Source organism: Fusarium odoratissimum, assembly GCF_000260195.1.
Source record: "Fusarium odoratissimum NRRL 54006 unplaced genomic scaffold supercont1.1, whole genome shotgun sequence".
In the NCBI taxonomy this organism is placed as follows: domain Eukaryota; kingdom Fungi; phylum Ascomycota; class Sordariomycetes; order Hypocreales; family Nectriaceae; genus Fusarium; species Fusarium odoratissimum.
Genome location: NW_022158687.1, coordinates 724,804 through 743,013, shown reverse-complemented (window position 1 = coordinate 743,013; position 18,210 = coordinate 724,804). Strand labels below are relative to the sequence as shown.

Below are 18,210 nucleotides of genomic sequence, written 5' to 3'. Positions count from 1 at the left end.
ATCTCATGAGGGAGGCTGCTTTGAGTGAAGAGAAAATGGGGAGTGGATCGTGATGAAGAGGAGAGAGACTCGGGGTACAGGAGAAATAAAGGCACCCCATCCACTAGTTAATTTGGCCTGCCAGGCCGCCATCACTGCCAAACACCGAGTAAATAGCTTTTACTTCCACCAAAATCTTTCATTTTCTATCTAATATAGGGCAAACGTATGTCTACCTGACTTATTGTCCCTCTCGACATATACAAGATCACTACACTGCAATACAGACGATCACTCCTTTTACAGCAGCAGAAATAGACGTCTATTGGGACTGTATATGCATATAGACGTTGTTCTTCTTCTTCTCAGGCTAACATATGGTGTAATTACAGGCCCTCGATCCACTACCCAGAAGGCCCTTCGACACACACTGCCCAATGTCTTCAGCTCGACCGGTTCAGATATTCCCATCCAAGGTCCCATAACACGTCGACGATAAGTAAATGACAGAAGAGATTCTCAATTTGACTTAGTAACTAACTACTACTCAATAAGACATACCACTAGTCCAATCCAATACGATTCGGATCCCCTGAGACCAGTTCAAGATCTCAGAGACGAACGACACGGGCTCCCCATCCTTAGATTCGGACCACATAGATGGACCGACCTCTCAGCTCCCTATCAAGAGCATCGACCTTTGAATTAAGCTCTTCATATTTGTTTTTCAGAGCCTGCATCTCCTCACTGTTTGTCAGCCACTTCTCTTCCAACGCCTTGATCTTGACCTCCAGAGCCTTCAACTCCTTGTCTGTGGCGGCCTTATCCTCCTTCTCCTTCTCTTCGACTCTGGGCCTTTTCAAAGAACGCGGATAAGGACCGGACACGCTCAGAAATCGTCACGCTTGCCCATATTTCCAACAGAGCCAAGGGTGGCAGTGGTGGAATCACCAGTCTCTGAGCGAATGTATTTCACTTACACGTATTCTTTCCAGTTCGCTCTGTTGTTCAGGCATCTCTACTTGCGTTTTGGTTGAGCAAGGTATGATTGAATATGGTAGCTGTGATGCAAGTTGGTGAACGAGATGTTCAAGTTGAAAAGGCAGTCGATTTGAGAGGGAGCCCTGATTGAATTACATGTTCCTTTTTCTGGCCTTGCTATCCCCTGTCCGAGAGGTCAATATACAGAGACAGGGATTACATGGTGAATTACTAGTATATGCACGTCGGCTGAGTGTTTGTATAATCTACCATCGCCAAACCAAACCAATGACAAGATGTGTGTACACATACACTAACGTGGTCGTTTGCACAAATAGGGACATAATATCAAACAGTACGATTCATTTGTTTCGAGCTTAATGCGGGTATCCTAGTATCTTGCAGGTTTATCGAATTCACATCGTCTATTGCGTTTACCCCCTCAACTTCCTGATGGGCCTGATGCATCTCCCCGATTCATCTTCAAACTCTCCTCCATCGCCCGCTTCAACTCCTCGTCATCGTCATCGCCAGCGCCCGCTGCGCTCTTCCCCTTTGCCATCTGCTTTCTGTACTCTTCCTCCGCCAAGCTCTGTCGCTTGATGTACTCCATCACGATATCTTCCTCAGACCGCTGATTGCTTTCTTGTTCCATAGCTTCTTTCGACGCCGCAATGGCCCGTTCAAACTCATCATCGTTTTCTTCCCTCGGTGGGAGTGGCGGCGGAGGTTGGTTCCTGGAGGCTTCAATGGCTCGCTTGAGCTCCGCATCGTCTTCCTGGGTGGAGGTCTGGGCGGGAGGTTGAGACACAGTATCCGTTGCATCAAGCTCTGGCACATCAGAATAGTCGGGCAACGGCACATCGTTACCTAGACTCTGCTGGATCGCCTGCTCGACAAGAGCCTGGTACTCCTCGTCTGTGATTTGATAGTCGGCATCTTCAAAAATGGACGGATCCTTCAAAGGAAGCGGGCCTGCCTCGCTTGACCCAACTTGTTGCCGAACAGCCTTGATGCTCTCACGGATAGCTGCCTCCACCTGGGCGTCTTCCTCACTGTTGCCACGAGATGTCTCAAGCACTGACGCCCGAATGGCCTTTTCAAGCTCGGGATCCTCAGATGAGCTCGTTTGTATACTTGAAGCATCACTTGCGTTTGATTGTGGGACAGGGGCGTCCAGAAATCCCCTCTTCCATGCATCCTTGTCGGCGTGGAGTTTCTTTCGTTCTTCAAAAGACATCTTCTTGGTATGTCGCCATCCGGTACGTGGCCGCTCAAACCCAGCCTCTGAGCTGTCAAGCCGGGGCTCTTCAGGGCGTTTTCCTGCAACCTTTTCCTTTCTCTTCCACTGATAGAAGTTCTTGAGGTCAAACTTGACGTTATTCCATCTTTGAACGACGTCATCTCTTTCACCTGGTGTTGCCTCTTGCATCTCGTGCTGACCTTGGGTAGCTCGCGACGAGGTGATATAGTTCTGGACACTCTTGGCAAAGTACTTGGAGACCTCTGCATTCACACCCTGCATGGTGTAAGCTGGGATGGCCCAGAAACCTGTTTTGTGTCAGTACAACATTCTCAACGCTTCGACAACAAACTTACCGGCTGCTGGCTTCGCAATCAGACCTCCGATACCCTTGCCAAAGCCTTTGACCAGCCCCTGGACTCCTTCCTTCTCAGCACCTTTCAAAGGCTGTGTTACCAGACCAGTAACGCCATCAAACAGACCATAACCAAACTCCTTGCCTGCGACTACGATTCCAGAACCAACTCCCGTTACCTTCTCGACCGGGCGAATAGTATCGTCATTATACAGCCTTGGCATGTTTCTGAAACCTCTGGCTAGTCCAAGGCAGAAGTTCATTGGTGTTCTGGCACCAGTGGTCACAACTCGACCAACCCCTTTTCCAGTACCGACGGCGGCATTCACGTAGTTGACAGGCGACGCACGTCTCTGCTGTTTGCTAGCCGCTTCTTTGATCTGCTCTCTCCAAGATTTGTCATTGACCGATCCTTGGGTACTTGATTGGCCTGGAGACCAAGGACGAGAGACGCTGGATGCTGTATCGCTCAAAGCTGGCTGCGAGGTATTGGAGTGAGCAGCAGTAGGAACCGTAGAGTCCAAAGTCTCTGTGTCTGCAACACTAGGTGCAGGTGCTGATCTTTTCTCCGATTCATTGCCCTGAGGCACGGGGAGTGACGTCTCGCTTCCTGGTGCTAGAGGGGTGGCGGCATCCTGCGCTTCTCCTTGTGTTGAGTTCTTCTTCTTGGGCTGCGACATGCTCTTGAAAAGCTCCCTGGGCATATCGGCGATTGCCATTCCGATTCCTCCTATATCGGTGACAAGTGACAACGTGCAAGCAGAGATTGGGTCAGTCGGCTGTTCCTCTGTGTTGTACTCTGTCATACGGTATCTGTACATGTTAGCTCAACCCTGAACAGTTTTCGTAGCTCGACTTACAGCTTTAGGTCAGACCATTGCAGCAAGCCTTGCTCAACCAACACTGCAGCCGCAAACGCACTCAGCCTTACTTGACTTCTCCTTACACGCCATGCAGCGGCTCGGCTTGGTGCCAAAGTACAACGCAACTTGTCCGTGTCCAGATGATCGTGGAAGCTCTTACCACCCACATCGGTTCCTCGTTCTTCTCTGATCTTCTGGCCCAGCACCTTGGCCTGCTCTAGAGTCTCGAGTTTGACGCAAAAGTTGATGGCTTCGGCGAGCTTCTCCGCTGTCAACTGCTTGTATGGAATAGGGTCGGGGCCTGCATTTGCTCTCGCTATCATAGCACCCCAGAATGGCTGATCACCAAAAAAGGGGACCACAAGAGTAGGTTTTCCTGCCTTGATACCAGCGGCAGTGGTTCCAGCACCACCGTGATGTACCACGCATGAGACGTGCTCAAACAGCCAGTCGTGGGGAACATTGCCAAGCATAAACACGCCATCAGGTTTACCAAGATCATCGGCACCCAGCCCACCCCAGCCCTTGGAGACTAATGCCCTGACGCCCGAGAGTCTGACTGCCTCAAAGATCATCTCGGTCATGGCATTGGGATCATCGACAACGATAGATCCGAATCCGATGTAAACAGGAGGTGGGCCATCTCGGAGAAATGCTTCAAGGTCTGGATCAGGGGTGTATGAGGAAGCAAGGTTGAGAAAGTAAAAGCCAGCAATGTCGATATGTCGTCCCCAATCGTTGGGCTTGGGAATCAATGCCGGAGACCTGTACCAAATTAGATATATCCCTGAAATGCTTTAGAAGAACTGACCAGCAATATGTCCAGGAGATCTTGAGTCTTGCAAGAAGTCCAGGTGCCCAGATCAGCGAAAGTGGAGGAAGGTCAAGTGCCTTTTCTCGGAACCTGTTGATTACATCCCCCAAACCCTGCCATGTCATCATCTCAACAAGAGTATATGACATATAGTTCGTCATCACGTCGTCTGTATTTGATGACTGGATATTGGCCAAAGGATGAGGAAAGGCTCGTGTTGGGGACCAAGGCATACTAAAGGGGTAATCAGTATTCAGCATCATTGCATCAAGGCAAGAAACTCACGTAAACATCATGTGCACCGGGATGCCCAGCTTTTCAGCAATATGAACATGAGCGAAGCTAGGAGGGTTCGCGATGAGAGCATCGGCAACAAAGGGCTCTTGACCAGGTCCGCCTGGCACCTCCAAAGACACGTCCAATGGAGCATTTGAGGCATGTGGTTTTGGAGGCGGACCGAGACCGTCTCCTCCTTCGATACAAGATCGCCAACATCCCATGAGAATTTCTTGAATACCTTTTCGGCGTTTGCTTACTTCGCCACTTGTGATGGCATCGAAACCAGGCATGAGACCGGGGTGTTTGACCATAAATGCCATCAGTTCGGCAGGGTCGCCACCAATACTGAAGAACTCGAGACCATTCTCTTCAACAAAGGATTGGAAAGTAGGATGAGTAGCAATCCGAACTCTGTGTCCGTAGGTGTCCTTCAGAACCTTTCCCAGCGCAACAAAGGGTTGAACATCACCACGAGATCCCACAATCTGTACGACGACATTGAGCTTGGGTGGTGGTGTTTGTCCGGGCAGACCTCCCAGACTGGGAGGGATATATGCAGGAGGAAGCTCAGGTTGTTCAGGCTCAGGTGCAAGTTGACCTTGCAAAGTTGGAGCAAGAAGGTCTGTAAGTCTCCTGTTCTTAGCATTGATATTAATATTGACTCGACCATCGCCTAGAGAATGACGCGGGTTAGTTTATATGTTTCACATGCAGAGGCATATGGTATGTTATGTACCAGTTATCGCTGCACCAGCGTCAAACCCAGGCTGTGAGAAATGAACCTGATCATGATTCTCTCCGTAAGGGGGTGGTGCTCCATCTCCCTCAGCAGGGTTGATATCTGGTAACTGAAGGTCGTCTGAGGCTACAGCCCCTGTGTTTGTGTTATCGCCATCGCGGGGTTGATGCTGCCGACCCGCAGCAGCTTTTTCATCAACAATGCCTGCCATGGCAGCTTCTCACAGGTATTGAGAGGTTTGAGAGTAGATCCAAGTTTGGATGATCATTTGATAGTGAAGAGTGAGGCTTGTAGGTTATTATAGATAATGCGTTGAAGATAAAAGAGGTCGGCGGTTAACTTAGTGGTTAATGTTAGTGGGGGAGGGAAGTTGAAACAACGACGTCAGCGGATACGAATCAGGAACGAGGCAAGGATGTTAAGCTCTAAGCCACACGCGACCTAAATAAACTGCGCTTGAATGATGCCTATTATGGTAAATTAATCGATCAATTTTGTTTCTCGGACTCGCATTTTGTGAGAGTGATTAATTGTTGTTAGTTGTGAGCTTACTCTTTCACTTACGCAAGCTGTGAAACACGAGATCAATCACGCCCGAATAGGACCTGTCTTGGCTTAATGATTGTGATTCTGCCCCGTACGGAGTAGGTAGGCAGTCTTACAGCATTGCCCGTGTATAAGATAAAATACGACGGGAATAAGACCCTGACGATCAAGTGATAGCCGTTTTCTAGAACGAGATGCCTTGGCGTCTGACGAATCTGCCCAAACACTCTCGAAGCTATTGCATGACTTGTGCTTATCCGCCCTTGTCCGGACGCAACTCAGCCTCGACTTTCATGTTGATTCACATGTCGAAACTATTTGACATTGACTTCTGAATTGAACCATCAATCTGAGCACGTGCTGTGTCAGAACTACGACCCGCTATCAAATGATAATACAAGGTGACCGAGTGATTAAGGCGATGCTGTGCCATCTTGCACGAGACATTAAGGCATTGTGGTAGGCGAGTTCTGCCTTTGTAGTATTACCTGAAGTCACGACTGACAGCCGAGATGTACCACAACTACGTAAATTCGTTAGTGTTACTTCGGGCCAGTTGTGAGAGAACATTGTAGAGAAAGAAAGCAACTGGTTATGCTATGAGTGAAAGATATAATCCCAATTACACTTATCTACTGACTGACATCCTCAGCATTGCCACGAGCGGAAACTGCAAGGTTTTCTGTTTGACATGTAGTCTAGAATAAAACTCTGGTAAAACAATCAGAAGGAATAGGATGAGTTTTTATCATTAAAAATAGAACCACCAGTGCTTTACTTGGCAAAGAGATCTCGATGTACAGACTATGGAGCTTGGTGAGAAGGCGAATATGTTGTGCAACTCAGCTATATGAGCTAACATTATTGCCTAGCTTATATAAATAAGTTAGTCACTTTGGCCGAGTGGTTAAGGCGATGCCCTGCTATCTCCGGAAAGCAAGGTTAGGCATTGTGTTCGCACGCGTAGGTTCGAATCCTGCAGGTGACGTTTCTTTTGCACTTTTTGGCAAACGAATCGGCCATGTGATTCTTTAGAACACATCCGCGATGTTATTTTTTGGTGGTTGAGAGAGATTCATTTGTTCATTAAGCATTACGTTTGTAGACCTAGACCGGTTCTTCCCGTTGGGCTTAATTATTGTAATTAGGAAGAAACATGGTCGTTCACTGGCTGTAACAATCAGTCGGTGTAAGTGAACCACAGTCAAGCGAACTGTTATTGATTCGTGTCTATGACAGGTGACAGGTGCACCGAGAACCAGGTAGCATTTCGGTGCGATCAGATCTGAAAATACCATAACCTGGATCAGTACGACTCTCACCCTAGCGATCAAAGAGACATAACAGGATCATTATGATGCCTGTGTATCTTGATATGATCGGCAGCACGGGCTTAATCACACTCGGATGCTGAGACAGCGCCTTATGGTGTCCCATCAGTCATTTACAGGCATCTTACGGTGTAACTTGAGAGAAAAAGTATCTCAGCTCTCACAGTTCGTTCGTAAATGATCAGAAGACCTGAGTGAGTCTGAGATGTCGGTTCATAACCAGTCACAATACTTCACAAATGATCCACCAAAAGCCAGCGTTTGATATTATTTCCCTCCTATTATGGAAATGCCCTCGTAGTCTCGGACCTAGCATGCCCTCGTCGGACGGACGAGATGGACGACCGAGCTGAATTTTTCCGACCAAGAGAGATTGTCGATGGTAGGGTTAACGGGTCTCAGACAAAACAAGGCGGTCTATGATTGATCAATGCATTCATTCAGTCGGTCAGTGGTCATTGAATGTTCTGTTTGGCCTAACTGCTTGGAATATTGTTGATAGATTACCGGTGTTTAAATCTCGTCAAATTTGTCTAGTATGAGATTTCACTTGATAAATAGCATCTGATCAAAGATCATAGATTGATAAGACGAAAGATCAAGGCTGAGCTTACGTGGGGGCATCCTTTAGGCCGTTTGCGGCGCCATAGTTTCAACTCCAGGCGAGCGGGACGATTCTCTCTAGCGAGAACCCGGCACTTGAGTGACTAACGGAATCTCTGCTGTGACCGCTCCCGGCTTGACTAGGTCTGTTTATGGCAGCTCACAAGAAATTGACCGATAGATTCAGAAACTGGCCGATGAGGAACTGACCGAGCAGGAATTCATGCCGAGATGAAGGGGACGTTTCCACTGAGAATGCGACCCTTGCTATCTCGATATGATTTGATACCCTGTAAATGTGCATTCGGAAGGCATTCTCCGGTCCCTGCTTTGGAAATATTCTAGAAGACCGACGGGATGCACATGAAATAAAGAACTTGCATGGCGTGACGCACGGCGAGATGTTCTTGTTCTAAGTCAACTAGCTTGACTCGTCATGTCTCGTCTGCGCCTCATTTTCAACGTCATGTCCTGTCCTAGCTAAATTAGTTTATTAGACAAGCATAAAAACTCTAAATACGCATCAACCAAGATTACAAAGAATGGTGGAGACTGTATCCGAGTGGGATATCGAACAAGAGACCAGAGTGACATTCATTCTCTTATCCCAGCATTCGTCAAAAGATCCACTGAGAGATCCTTAACAGTGAGAGATTATTCAGTTCCTTGGTTTGGTTTGGCTGGGCTGGTGATGTCCCGTGAAACAGACGGAGGATCACCCGGATGCTAGATACTCTATGCGTAACAGGGGATTGCCTCATATGGTCCACGGATCCTTATGTGAGCATTAGTGATCCAAGACAAACTCTGCTAGTTTTGCGATCCTCCCTCCCTGGGTCTGCCCTGATTGTTTGGTTTCTTCTAAGCTTAAACTATCTAAAGTTATCGTCGAACAAAACATTTCAGGTTTAACCGCCCAAGGGGGCTGAATGACTCGTTGCTTTGTTAATGCCAACCACTAGAGAAACATACTCATGAATTGAACCTGTCACAACTTTACTGTACAGTCAGTCAATGCCCGATCTAGTAACCGTCTTCCGCGTTTTAAACTTCGGCGCTGTTGAACTATGCGATCGGGGTGTGAATGACATGAATTGCAGGGATCATCATGCCAAGAAACATGCTGTATCACTCCCAACATAGCCCTCCACATTATATCCCCATCATCACCTCGAGAACGGATGAATTCTGAACCGGAGTATCGGGCCAAGTTGCCAAGGTTGTGAATGCGCGTATATGACGAGTAATGTAGTATTCTTGATACCATATAGCAATAACGGGTAACAAAGACCAAAGAGGAATGTAGTATAAACGTGAGGACCTTTGGTATCTTGTCACTATCACTATCACATACCTACAGTGTCCAAGTGCCCATACAAAAATCCTTTCACCTGTTACAGAAACGGATCAGATAGAGTAGAAGCTGCTACAGGCGTAATTTCGGTAGTGGACCCAAGACAGCGGCACTCCGATGCGTGGCTCATGGTCTGCCGTTGCATCGCATTACGTATCGATGTCATTGGTCTTGGTTAGTATCTCCATCTGTTAGGCTTTGCAAGGAGGCTTGACATGTCAGTCGCACTAACTGACTGACACAGACAGAGCAGAGCAGATGGGTTCATTGTTAATCAAGACAAGGCAAACACCCTTGACTTGACCATGACCATGACCATGACCTTGACCATGGAATACATGTTTCCGTAGTATTCGGTCTTGACATCAACTCTCATTCCTAAAGCTTAAAAGAGCCGCCTCGCCCTTCTGATCAACACTTCTTATTCCCCAGCCATATCCCACCTCAAGACACTCTTTACTACCCATCACACACTCATTCTCATCGCAATGCGCACTCAGATCCTTACCAGCGCCCTCCTCTCGGGGGCCATGGCTGCTCGTCCTTTCCTCGAGCAGCCCGACACTGGTCTCGAGATCGTCGTCGGCGATCTTCCTACCGGAAAGCTCCCCAAGCTCGAGCAGATGATCGGCCTCCCTGACTTTGAGTGGGCTGCTAAGAACTACCTCCCCATCGAGAACTACACATACTACCGCAACGGTGCTGCCGGCGAGTGGTCGTACCGCAACAACCTCGAGGTCTTCCAGCGTTACCGCTTCAAGCCCCGAACCATGGTTGATATCACCAACGTTGAGAACACTCTGCCCACCAAAATCCTCGGCCACAACTTCTCAGCTCCTTTCTTCATCAGCCCTTGCGCCAGGGCTGGTAACGCCCACCCTGATGCCGAGCTTAACCTCATGAAGGGTGCTGGTGAGGGCGACATTCTCTACATGCCCGCTCTCTACGCCTCTCTCACCATCGAGGAGATCGCCAAGGCCAAGTCTGAGGGCCAGGTCGTCTTCCAGCAGCTCTACCTCACCTCCAACGACACTGAGACTCAAGAGCTCCTTGACCGCTCCGAGAAGGCCGGTGCTGCTGCCATCGTCTTCACCGTCGACTCTGCTGCCGACGGCAACCGACATCGTGCTGCTCGATTCGGTGTTGGTTCCGCTGACTCCGACTACTCCTACATCACCTGGGACTACTACAAGAAGCTCCAGAAGATGACCAAGCTCCCCGTTATCATCAAGGGTATTGGCTCTGCCGCCGATGCTAAGCTTGCTGTTCAGCACGGTGCTCCCGCTATCATCCTCTCCAACCACGGTGGCCGTCAGCTCGATGGCAGCCCCTCTGGTCTTGAGGTCGCTCTTGAGATCCACCAGGAGGCCCCTGAGGTCTTCAAGAAGATTGAGGTCTACGCTGACGGTGGTGTCCGATATGGCGCTGATGTCCTCAAGCTTCTTTCTCTCGGTGTCAAGGCTGTTGGTCTTGGACGTCCTTTCATGTACGCCAACGTCTTCGGTGTCGATGGTGTCAAGAAGGTCATCGACATTCTCAAGCACGAGATTGCCATTGACGCTGGTAACTTGGGTGTTCCTGATGTCCAGAAGATCAACCCCAGCTACGTAAGTTAACATCCGAACCTTTGTGTCTGATCAATCGCTGACAACATGTTTAGGTCAAGTGGCAATTCAACAACTGGAACCAGTAAATCTGCATTGCGATGGCGTTAGGTTGTTGAGCTGTGGTGCTGGTACATACACATCCTGATTCAATTGTTTATATTTCATCATACATATAGATCCAAGAACATAGAGCATGAATCTTTTTACTACTTCAAATGCTAGTCCGAATCTTTCGTGAAACTCGTACCTTGCGGTACATTTGCAGTTCTTCACAAAGTGTATCTTGACAATCGGTGATCATTATACAATGCGTTTACTTGAACGCTCTTATGTTGCTGAATGGGAACTCATTCTTGTACTGTAGACAACAAGTTATTGCTTTCTTTATTGTTCATGATATGATAGATGGAAGAGAAGCCGGGGTAGCATCCGTAGGCCCGTCTATGTTTATGTTTACAACATATAATATAGATAAAGCATATGAATATTCTAGACTTCCGATTAGTTGACATGCAAGACATGCATATGCAGGTGCAGTTTTGAAACACATAAATCGTCCTCTATTGCATATATGGAATAATTCTCCCGCCCCGGTATGGGCCGCGTCTTGTGCATGTGAGAGTCATATCATGTCAAATGATCATTTCAAAAGAGATTCACCATATAAATGATTGATCTAGAAAATTATTTTATTATGTCACTTGTCAAAGTTCGAATTGAAGGATTGCCGGCTTGCAATCGCCTCCCATCCCGGCCCCGATCCGGCCGGCTCCGGGTGTTTCCCGACTTCAACCGGAGTGGTTGTCCGGAGGCAGCATATTCCCTGCTATAAAAAACAAAACAATGACCACCTGAGCTGAAGACGTGTCCCTTTGTTTACAGCTCCAGTTTCTTGCAGATAATGTCACGTTCACTGGAGCATCGACAACCTATAGATTTGTGATTCAGGTGGAACATAGGCCTTTCAGCTCGTATGTCGTGCAGTTACATACATGGATCATCCATCTACGATCTCCCGGCGGCCCCGCGGGGCGGAATGGACCGAGTTACAATCCAAAAGGATAGTACGTTGTTGTACTGTTGAGGTTGAGTTATAAATACTCGGAGATATCCTGAGCCCTTTTTCATTTCTGTTCTTGTCTGGTTTGGCTATTGATTCTCAGTCCATGTGCTTCTTTGACCATATCTCTTATACAGAACCCTACCAAACTTGCACGACCTTTAGATCTCCCGACACATTCTCTCCATAAGCTCTCACAATAGCCGGCTGTACTCTAGTCATCCTTGTCACTTCGATCCCGGGCCTGCCACTTTATAAGACAAATCTTCACCAACTTCCTATCGACAGTTGACAGATAGTCTCAACCTCGATAGATCATTCGCCGTAAACCAACATGCCTGGATCTATTAAGTCTCTTAAGCGTCGGCCTACAGCCAAGTCAGCTGCCAAGCGCATCGGCCGAATGTTCAAGCGTACAAACAGCGATGACCCTGAGGCAACTTCACCTGCAGACTCGGGCTTCTCCAAGGACTCGTTTGACAGTTCTCGAGTTTCGACATCGTCTCGATTCTCTACATCCTCACGAATGACTACAAAGGAGAATGTCGAGCAGCCTCGCCCTTCTGTATCTCGATACGACACTGCACCACCGAAAGAACGCGAAGTCGTACCCCCTCACCCGTTCTTTTCGTCCAGCTCGGAGCCACTTCTTGAGCATGGCAAGCCTGTTGGGCCTGGCATGCCAGTTCAAACTGAAGTAGTGATTGAGCCTGGCACGTTGCCTTCACCTTTAGACAAAGAGTCCAGGGATGAACCCAACTTGTCCCACACAAGGCTTGAACAGAAGCCTGAGCCGGTTGAGAAGTCCAAGAATATCGGGAAGACAGAAGAAGCACTTCAGGCGGCCTCTACACCCAAGCCAGCACCGCGTCCTTTGCCAGAGCCCCCAACAAAGAAGACTATCCTTCCCGAACCCGAGTCGCCGATTCTCCCAAGAACATTTAGAGAGGAGCCTAAGGTCACCCCTCAACTAATGCCCAAATTCGAGGTGAAGATGACACAGAAGCCCGAGCCAAAGGTTGAACCCAAGCCCAAATCGGAGCCGGCCAAGGAGATGGTAGTCCCCCCTCCAACTGTGGAAGATGAGCCAGAGCCTATTGTCAAGCCTATCAAGCCGATCAAGGAACAAATAAAGCCCAAGCCGAAAGCTGAGGTCAAACACTCTGCCCCCAAAGTTGATCATCAGAATGTGTCTAAGGCTCAGCATAAGGAAGTTCAGCCAAAGATGGAGCCCAAGGTCCAACCAAAGACTCAGATTCATAACAAGAGCACACCTATGGAGTCTCCTCCTATTCCTGAAGTTATTCAAAAGCCATCAAAGGCACCATCTCCAGAAGTCCCAGCTACTTCATCAGCGCCAAATGTTCCCACGATGCCATCTGCTATAGCAACATCTTCTGCCCCAAGGCTTGCCTCTATCCCCAACACAGCATCGGTTCCAACATACTCAGTCACACTCAACACATCAACAATATTTGTGCCCAAGACAGCCCCAGCTCCTTACACAGCTCGAGCCCCTATGACGGCCCCAGCTCCGATCATAGCAACAGCACCCAAAGTTGTCATGTCAATGCTTGATTGGACTCTCCCAAAGCCTGCTCCGGTCCCTAAACGAGCCCATTCTCCGGCAACCTCGTGGATCGTGTCTTCTGCTTGAACTTTGATCATTGGTTAACTGCTATAATTCGAATAGTTTCCTTTGTTTACTTATGATGTCTGTTATGATTGGATAAGTCTTTACGTGTAATTGATCAAGGTTGACCCAGAATAAGCAATAGATTACCTCAGAAACCTTGAATATCATCAATATATAAACATGATGTCTATCACCTTGATTCTGGTGCGAAAATGTGATGTGATTCAAGTTGTCATCATTATACGGTGTATCACTACTACTTAATCCGAAGATTTCTTAAGAAACCCTTGCGAAATCAAGCCCCGGACGAAAGCAACGACCCCCTTGATAGCAACAGGTTCAATAGTTCCCTGTACATCATAAGAAGGGTCAAATGATGCAATCGTCAACGATACTGGCTTCGTCTTTGACGGAATCATCTTGAAGCATTTCTCCAGATCATCTCCCAACAATCCACCGTGCGCAGAGAACTTGTTGACACTACCGACAGAAATATCGAGAGCGTCAAGATCCAAGTGCAGCATAGTTTGACTAAACTTCTTCTCATCAAGGACCTTGCCTAGTTCACTTTCGAAGTCAACATGATGCTCTAAATCACCCCAAATGACGGGAAACCCAGCCTCCTCGACCCGCGAGCGCTCAAGATCTGTCACGTCTCGCATACCGCAGTGTATAAGGTTATGCTTGAGATCCAAGGCTTCAAAACCAGGAATACTAGCCAAGAGAGTTTTCCAGCACAGACCTGCCATCATGGCAACAGGCATTGAGTCAAGATATCCACTCTTAAGAACATCAGGCGTGTTGAAGTCGTCGTGAGCGTCGAACCAGACACAAGAAGGTATTTTCCCAAGCGCAGCTGTTATACCGGCCTGGACACCAACAGTGGTTGAACAGTTACCAGCCAAGATGACAGGAAAATCACCCGCGCGAGCCACATCTGCCACAGCCTCGGAAGTTCGACGCAAGAGCTCAAAGAGGCGACTGATATCGCCGTCAAAGTCATCAACAGGCTCGAGCTCGAATACGTTGACAGTCACGTCGAGGTTGCGAATTGCCTCGACGAAGCCGGCATTGATGAGCGCTGTTGGTCCAGCACCGACGGCAACATCTCGGATACCAAGGTGATAGGGAGAAGTGATAATAGTTATGGATTTTGCGGGAGACATGCTGAGTATGATCAAGGATGTGTACCGTTATGGGTGGTGGGAGACGTAGAGTAAGGCTTCTTGTGAGCTAGTGATATTGACTCATAACAATGTGAACTTATTCGATGATTTGATCAAAGTACACAGAGCGATACGAAGTATTGGCATGAAAAGAGGACGAAGAAGTATTCAAGACGAAGACCAGTTCTCTCCTCTTATATATGTGGTCGTGGTAACTCCTTGACCCTTGCCAAAGCCGGAGCAGTATGGATATCAGGCAGGTATCTCCAATGCTTTAGTTAATCCCTGACAAATACTAAGAGAACTATAAGGTACCTAAGTCCTTGCTTTGGTACTCTTAAGAAGCATGTCGTTCTTACCTTGAGCCTGACAGAATCGGGGTCAAGATTGAGTCAGAGAGTAGTCCACTGGTGGTTCTGACTATGACTCGTCTACCGAAGGGCGCGCATTTTAACAAACACGCTTGATCAAATATTCTAACTCCACAGAATGACCCATAGCCTAAACCTGGAGATCTCAGTCAATAGTTCTTAGCATATTCATTCACCCGATCAAATGACTTTTCAAGACTCGTTGAATTCAAATCTAGTAGCTGTCTTCTTCCATCCAGAAACACCCCTAACCCAAAAAGTCAATTGAACATATTCCTGAGTCCTCCGCTACACGGATCTATCCCGCCCGACCTATTGAACCAAAAGCGCCAGCTAAAAAGAAACCACTGACGAGCATTCCCACTATGCGTACTCCAGCGTGTCGCCTCCTCGCCGCTCTCCAAACAGATATGCTGCCTCGAGACAAAATCGTCCATGTCCTCTTTCCATGCGTCTTTCGCTGCCGTAGCAGATCAAAACTGCGTCAACAATGCCGCTCAAGATACCTTCCATCGCGCCCATAACGGAGTATCCGATGAAACTAGCCATCATACCAACGACGTAGGCGTAGGCAGAGCCTCGGACACCCACGCCATCTGGTAGCTGAATTCGAAGCTGCTTAGCGGTGATGACCCAGCCTGCAAAACCAAGACCAGTGGCCATGATAAGTCGTGTTGCCACAAGCAGAAGTTTGGCAAGTCGATAGGGCAAAAGTCCATTAGGCTGTCCGCGATTTCGCAAAGCTCGAGGGGTTAATGTAGTTGTAGGAACCGTGGGAGATACAAGCTCCATCTGATCCAGGCCCCTGGCCGAAGTAGCAAGATTCTGAGAGTGTATAGCAGAGTAAGTAATAGTCAGAGGGTTCATCAACGCAATGACCGGTGTTGGAATCCAAAATGAGGCAATATTTGTGACGGTAGCTCCGAGCTTCCTGGGCAGGAAAATCAGAGGTGCTCGAATCAGCAGAGACAAAAGAGTTGACTCGCAGAGACTGCCAAAAATGGTCGTGAGGGCATGGTTGAGAGCAGCCGAAACAATCTCGCGCGAAGGCGTAGCAGGCCCAGCATTACGATGAAAGTACCACTGGGATACTGTTGCGGCTGTGGTAGCACGATGAACGGCATTGATCACCGAGACCGTCCACATATAGAGGAAGATGAATGCAGCTCCAAGCCACCAGCTTGAAAGCTGAATTACGAAACGGAGCATGGACTTGCTGAAATGACCGCCCATGAAGACCCTGGTAAACATAGCGAGCCATGCCCAGGTCCACACGACAATCAAGGCCAAACACCCGAAACCAACGAAAAGCAGCGCTGAGTTCTGGGCCAGAATGCGGCTGGAAAACTGAAGAATCTCAATCGCCTGTTGGATAGCGCGTCGACCTCGTACTACAAGCCAAATCCATAATATGCAGGAGATGGCAGGGATTATAGAAGCCCATCTCATGACGGAATCCTGGAAACTGCTTCCATGCCATCGGCCTTTGAAAGACGAAACAAAGGAGTATATCGAAAAGGAGAACAGAATGACTGGCACCGCAATCAAGATCACGCTGACCAGAGGCCGCACAAACGACCGGAGAGCTGCCAGCCAGATGAACGATACAAACACGGCCACCACTGTATCCACCGCAAGCATGTGAAATGACTTTTGTAGTGTAGTGTAGATGGTGTCGCCGACCGGGCTTTTCCGTGGTGATGTGTGAAGCCACACCAAGAAGAATGTTGAGAGCATACCAGCAAGACTGATTAAGAAGATCCAAGCAAAGAAGGGATCATGTCGAAAGATTTCACCCTCGATGTATTGAAAGGTCGTCTGTATAGGCTCTTCGTCCTGGGGAGCAACTTGCCGTATACTAGCATCGGTCTCTGTCGTAGACTCTCGCCTCGTCATAAATGGTGTTCGTTCCGCATCCGTACCCTTAAACTGCTGGAAAGCCGGAGGACTGCTGTCTCGTGGAGTCTGCCCTCCGAAAAGCGAAGCCGGAGGGTCCTCATCTGGATCCTCTTGCGACTCGAGTCCAACGTCAACCATTTTGCCCTTAGCATCGGTCCCATGGCTACTTTCTCGGTCTAGACTTGAACGAGTATCGTCTTCAGCTTCTTCTCCTATGGTATCTCTCGCAAGTCCTGGGCGATGAGTGCTTCTTGTTCCATTCCAGCTGCTTCGAATACCACGGCGCATGCTCATATCTCGATATGGATCCTCATGGTTCAAGCTGTCCTCCAAAGATCCCCGGCTATGGGCGTCGGATTCAACACTATCGGCGAGCTTGCTTGCAGCTGCCACCCGTCTTGACCTCTGGAGAGCAAACATATCGGCAGCCTCTCGATCCCTTTCTTCCTCGTCATCCTCTTCCCGAAATTCGTCCAGAGTGCTGTGGAATAGCGGCGCATCTTGGGCAGCTGATATGCGCGATGCGAAAGCTAATTGGCCAAACCGAGACCCAGCGCCAGTCTGTTGATATGGGTTTCCTCCGTAACCCCGACCCAAGAAAGATCTACTGGGTCCATTTCCTCGTCCTGTTTCGCGCTGATTTCGTGTGGAGCGGGATGGCCACTCTGATTGTCGTGGAGGATTGTCGTTGTTATCGGCTTGTCCGAAGTTCGATAGCCTGGATTGTGACTGGGCTAAGAACCTCGATGCATCTAGAGAACCAAGTCAGCTTGCTTGCAAGGTGTCGTAGAGAATAATAGGACATACACTCCGAAAACATCGCGCGCTCTCGACTCCTTCCGCCTCACGTGCGGGCAAATATGTAGGAACCAGTCCTTGTTGATGTAGATATCTGACGTGACGTAAATACGGTGATAGGCAACCACGGGTATCGCCGTGTAAGCGCAGAAGACGAGTGTTGTTTGGATTACCGGATCGCAATAATGGAGGCTGGTAGATGGAAAGCGGAGGTGGTGAGGAGATAAATCTGTCGTCCAGGCAAAGGCAAAAAATCACGGCTGAGATGCAGATGAATGAATGGCTGGTTGTTAAAGGTTGGAGAGTGGAAGTACCCGACCCAGGTCATGAGGCGAGGCGGCAGATGGCAGATGGACGGTCCGGGGCTTATCAGCGAATGAGTCGCTGACCGATTGCGTCTATCCCAGTGCAGTCAGTGCCAGAGTGCCCAGGCAGATCCGCTGGGAGGACCCCTGTTAGTGGAGGTACCTTAACGGACAGGGCCAACTGGGCAGGCGGTCAATGACCTGAAGACACGAGCACCTCAGGCGCCACAGGCAGCCGTGGGGTTGATGTGGAAGAGGCACACGACATGTCTAACAAGTAC

The 18,210-nt window shown here is 48.7% G+C and overlaps 6 protein-coding genes and 1 non-coding gene across 7 annotated transcripts; 3 read left to right on the top strand and 4 right to left on the bottom strand.

The window, feature by feature from the left end:
* Window positions 1-620: 620 nt before the first annotated feature.
* FOIG_00269 (uncharacterized protein) lies at window positions 621-995 on the bottom strand (the record flags this gene model as incomplete). The annotated part of the gene is made up of 3 exons (XM_031196332.1): window positions 621-828; window positions 860-936; window positions 960-995. The coding sequence occupies 3 exons, from the start codon at window positions 993-995 to the stop codon at window positions 621-623; spliced, it is 321 nt and encodes a 106-aa protein (XP_031072099.1).
* Window positions 996-1,295: 300 nt separating this feature from the next.
* FOIG_00268 (uncharacterized protein) lies at window positions 1,296-5,709 on the bottom strand. The gene is made up of 6 exons (XM_031196331.1): window positions 5,251-5,709; window positions 4,521-5,187; window positions 4,233-4,469; window positions 3,419-4,186; window positions 2,560-3,371; window positions 1,296-2,511 (listed from the first exon to the last, which is right to left on the bottom strand). Exons 1-6 carry the CDS (start codon window positions 5,462-5,464, stop codon window positions 1,403-1,405), a joined length of 3,807 nt encoding a protein of 1,268 aa, XP_031072098.1. The 5' UTR covers window positions 5,465-5,709; the 3' UTR covers window positions 1,296-1,402.
* A 979-nt stretch (window positions 5,710-6,688) lies between these two features.
* FOIG_00267 lies at window positions 6,689-6,787 on the top strand. The gene has a single exon. It is a non-coding gene; the product is annotated as a tRNA-Ser (tRNA).
* A 2,438-nt stretch (window positions 6,788-9,225) lies between these two features.
* On the top strand, window positions 9,226-10,929 carry FOIG_00266 (uncharacterized protein). Its single transcript, XM_031196330.1, has 3 exons — window positions 9,226-9,261; window positions 9,332-10,694; window positions 10,748-10,929. The coding sequence occupies exons 2-3, from the start codon at window positions 9,576-9,578 to the stop codon at window positions 10,778-10,780; spliced, it is 1,152 nt and encodes a 383-aa protein (XP_031072097.1). The 5' UTR covers window positions 9,226-9,261; window positions 9,332-9,575; the 3' UTR covers window positions 10,781-10,929.
* Window positions 10,930-11,702: 773 nt separating this feature from the next.
* FOIG_00265 (uncharacterized protein) lies at window positions 11,703-13,411 on the top strand (the record flags this gene model as incomplete). The annotated part of the gene is made up of 1 exon (XM_031196329.1): window positions 11,703-13,411. The coding sequence occupies exon 1, from the start codon at window positions 12,089-12,091 to the stop codon at window positions 13,409-13,411; it is 1,323 nt and encodes a 440-aa protein (XP_031072096.1). The 5' UTR covers window positions 11,703-12,088.
* Window positions 13,412-13,569: 158 nt separating this feature from the next.
* Window positions 13,570-14,839, bottom strand: FOIG_00264 (uncharacterized protein). Its single transcript, XM_031196328.1, has one exon. The coding sequence runs from the start codon at window positions 14,554-14,556 to the stop codon at window positions 13,651-13,653; it is 906 nt and encodes a 301-aa protein (XP_031072095.1). The 5' UTR covers window positions 14,557-14,839; the 3' UTR covers window positions 13,570-13,650.
* A 174-nt stretch (window positions 14,840-15,013) lies between these two features.
* On the bottom strand, window positions 15,014-18,066 carry FOIG_00263 (uncharacterized protein). Its single transcript, XM_031196327.1, has 2 exons — window positions 17,634-18,066; window positions 15,014-17,578 (listed from the first exon to the last, which is right to left on the bottom strand). Exons 1-2 carry the CDS (start codon window positions 17,644-17,646, stop codon window positions 15,291-15,293), a joined length of 2,301 nt encoding a protein of 766 aa, XP_031072094.1. The 5' UTR covers window positions 17,647-18,066; the 3' UTR covers window positions 15,014-15,290.
* Between the last annotated feature and the right edge of the window lie 144 nt (window positions 18,067-18,210).

Bases quoted from the DNA above. Each gene is read 5' to 3' on its own strand.
- FOIG_00268 (XM_031196331.1), bottom strand. From the start codon at position 5,464: ATGGCAGGCATTGTTGATGAAAAAGCTGCTGCGGGTCGGCAGCATCAA. The intron at 3,372-3,418 runs GTAAGTCGAGCT...TAACATGTACAG, and splicing joins CAATGGTCTGACCTAAAGCT to ATACCGTATGACAGAGTACA. The intron at 2,512-2,559 runs GTAAGTTTGTTG...GACACAAAACAG, and splicing joins GATTGCGAAGCCAGCAGCCG to GTTTCTGGGCCATCCCAGCT.
- FOIG_00266 (XM_031196330.1), top strand. From the start codon at position 9,576: ATGCGCACTCAGATCCTTACCAGCGCCCTCCTCTCGGGGGCCATGGCT. The intron at 10,695-10,747 runs GTAAGTTAACAT...CAACATGTTTAG, and splicing joins AGAAGATCAACCCCAGCTAC to GTCAAGTGGCAATTCAACAA.
- FOIG_00264 (XM_031196328.1), bottom strand. From the start codon at position 14,556: ATGTCTCCCGCAAAATCCATAACTATTATCACTTCTCCCTATCACCTT.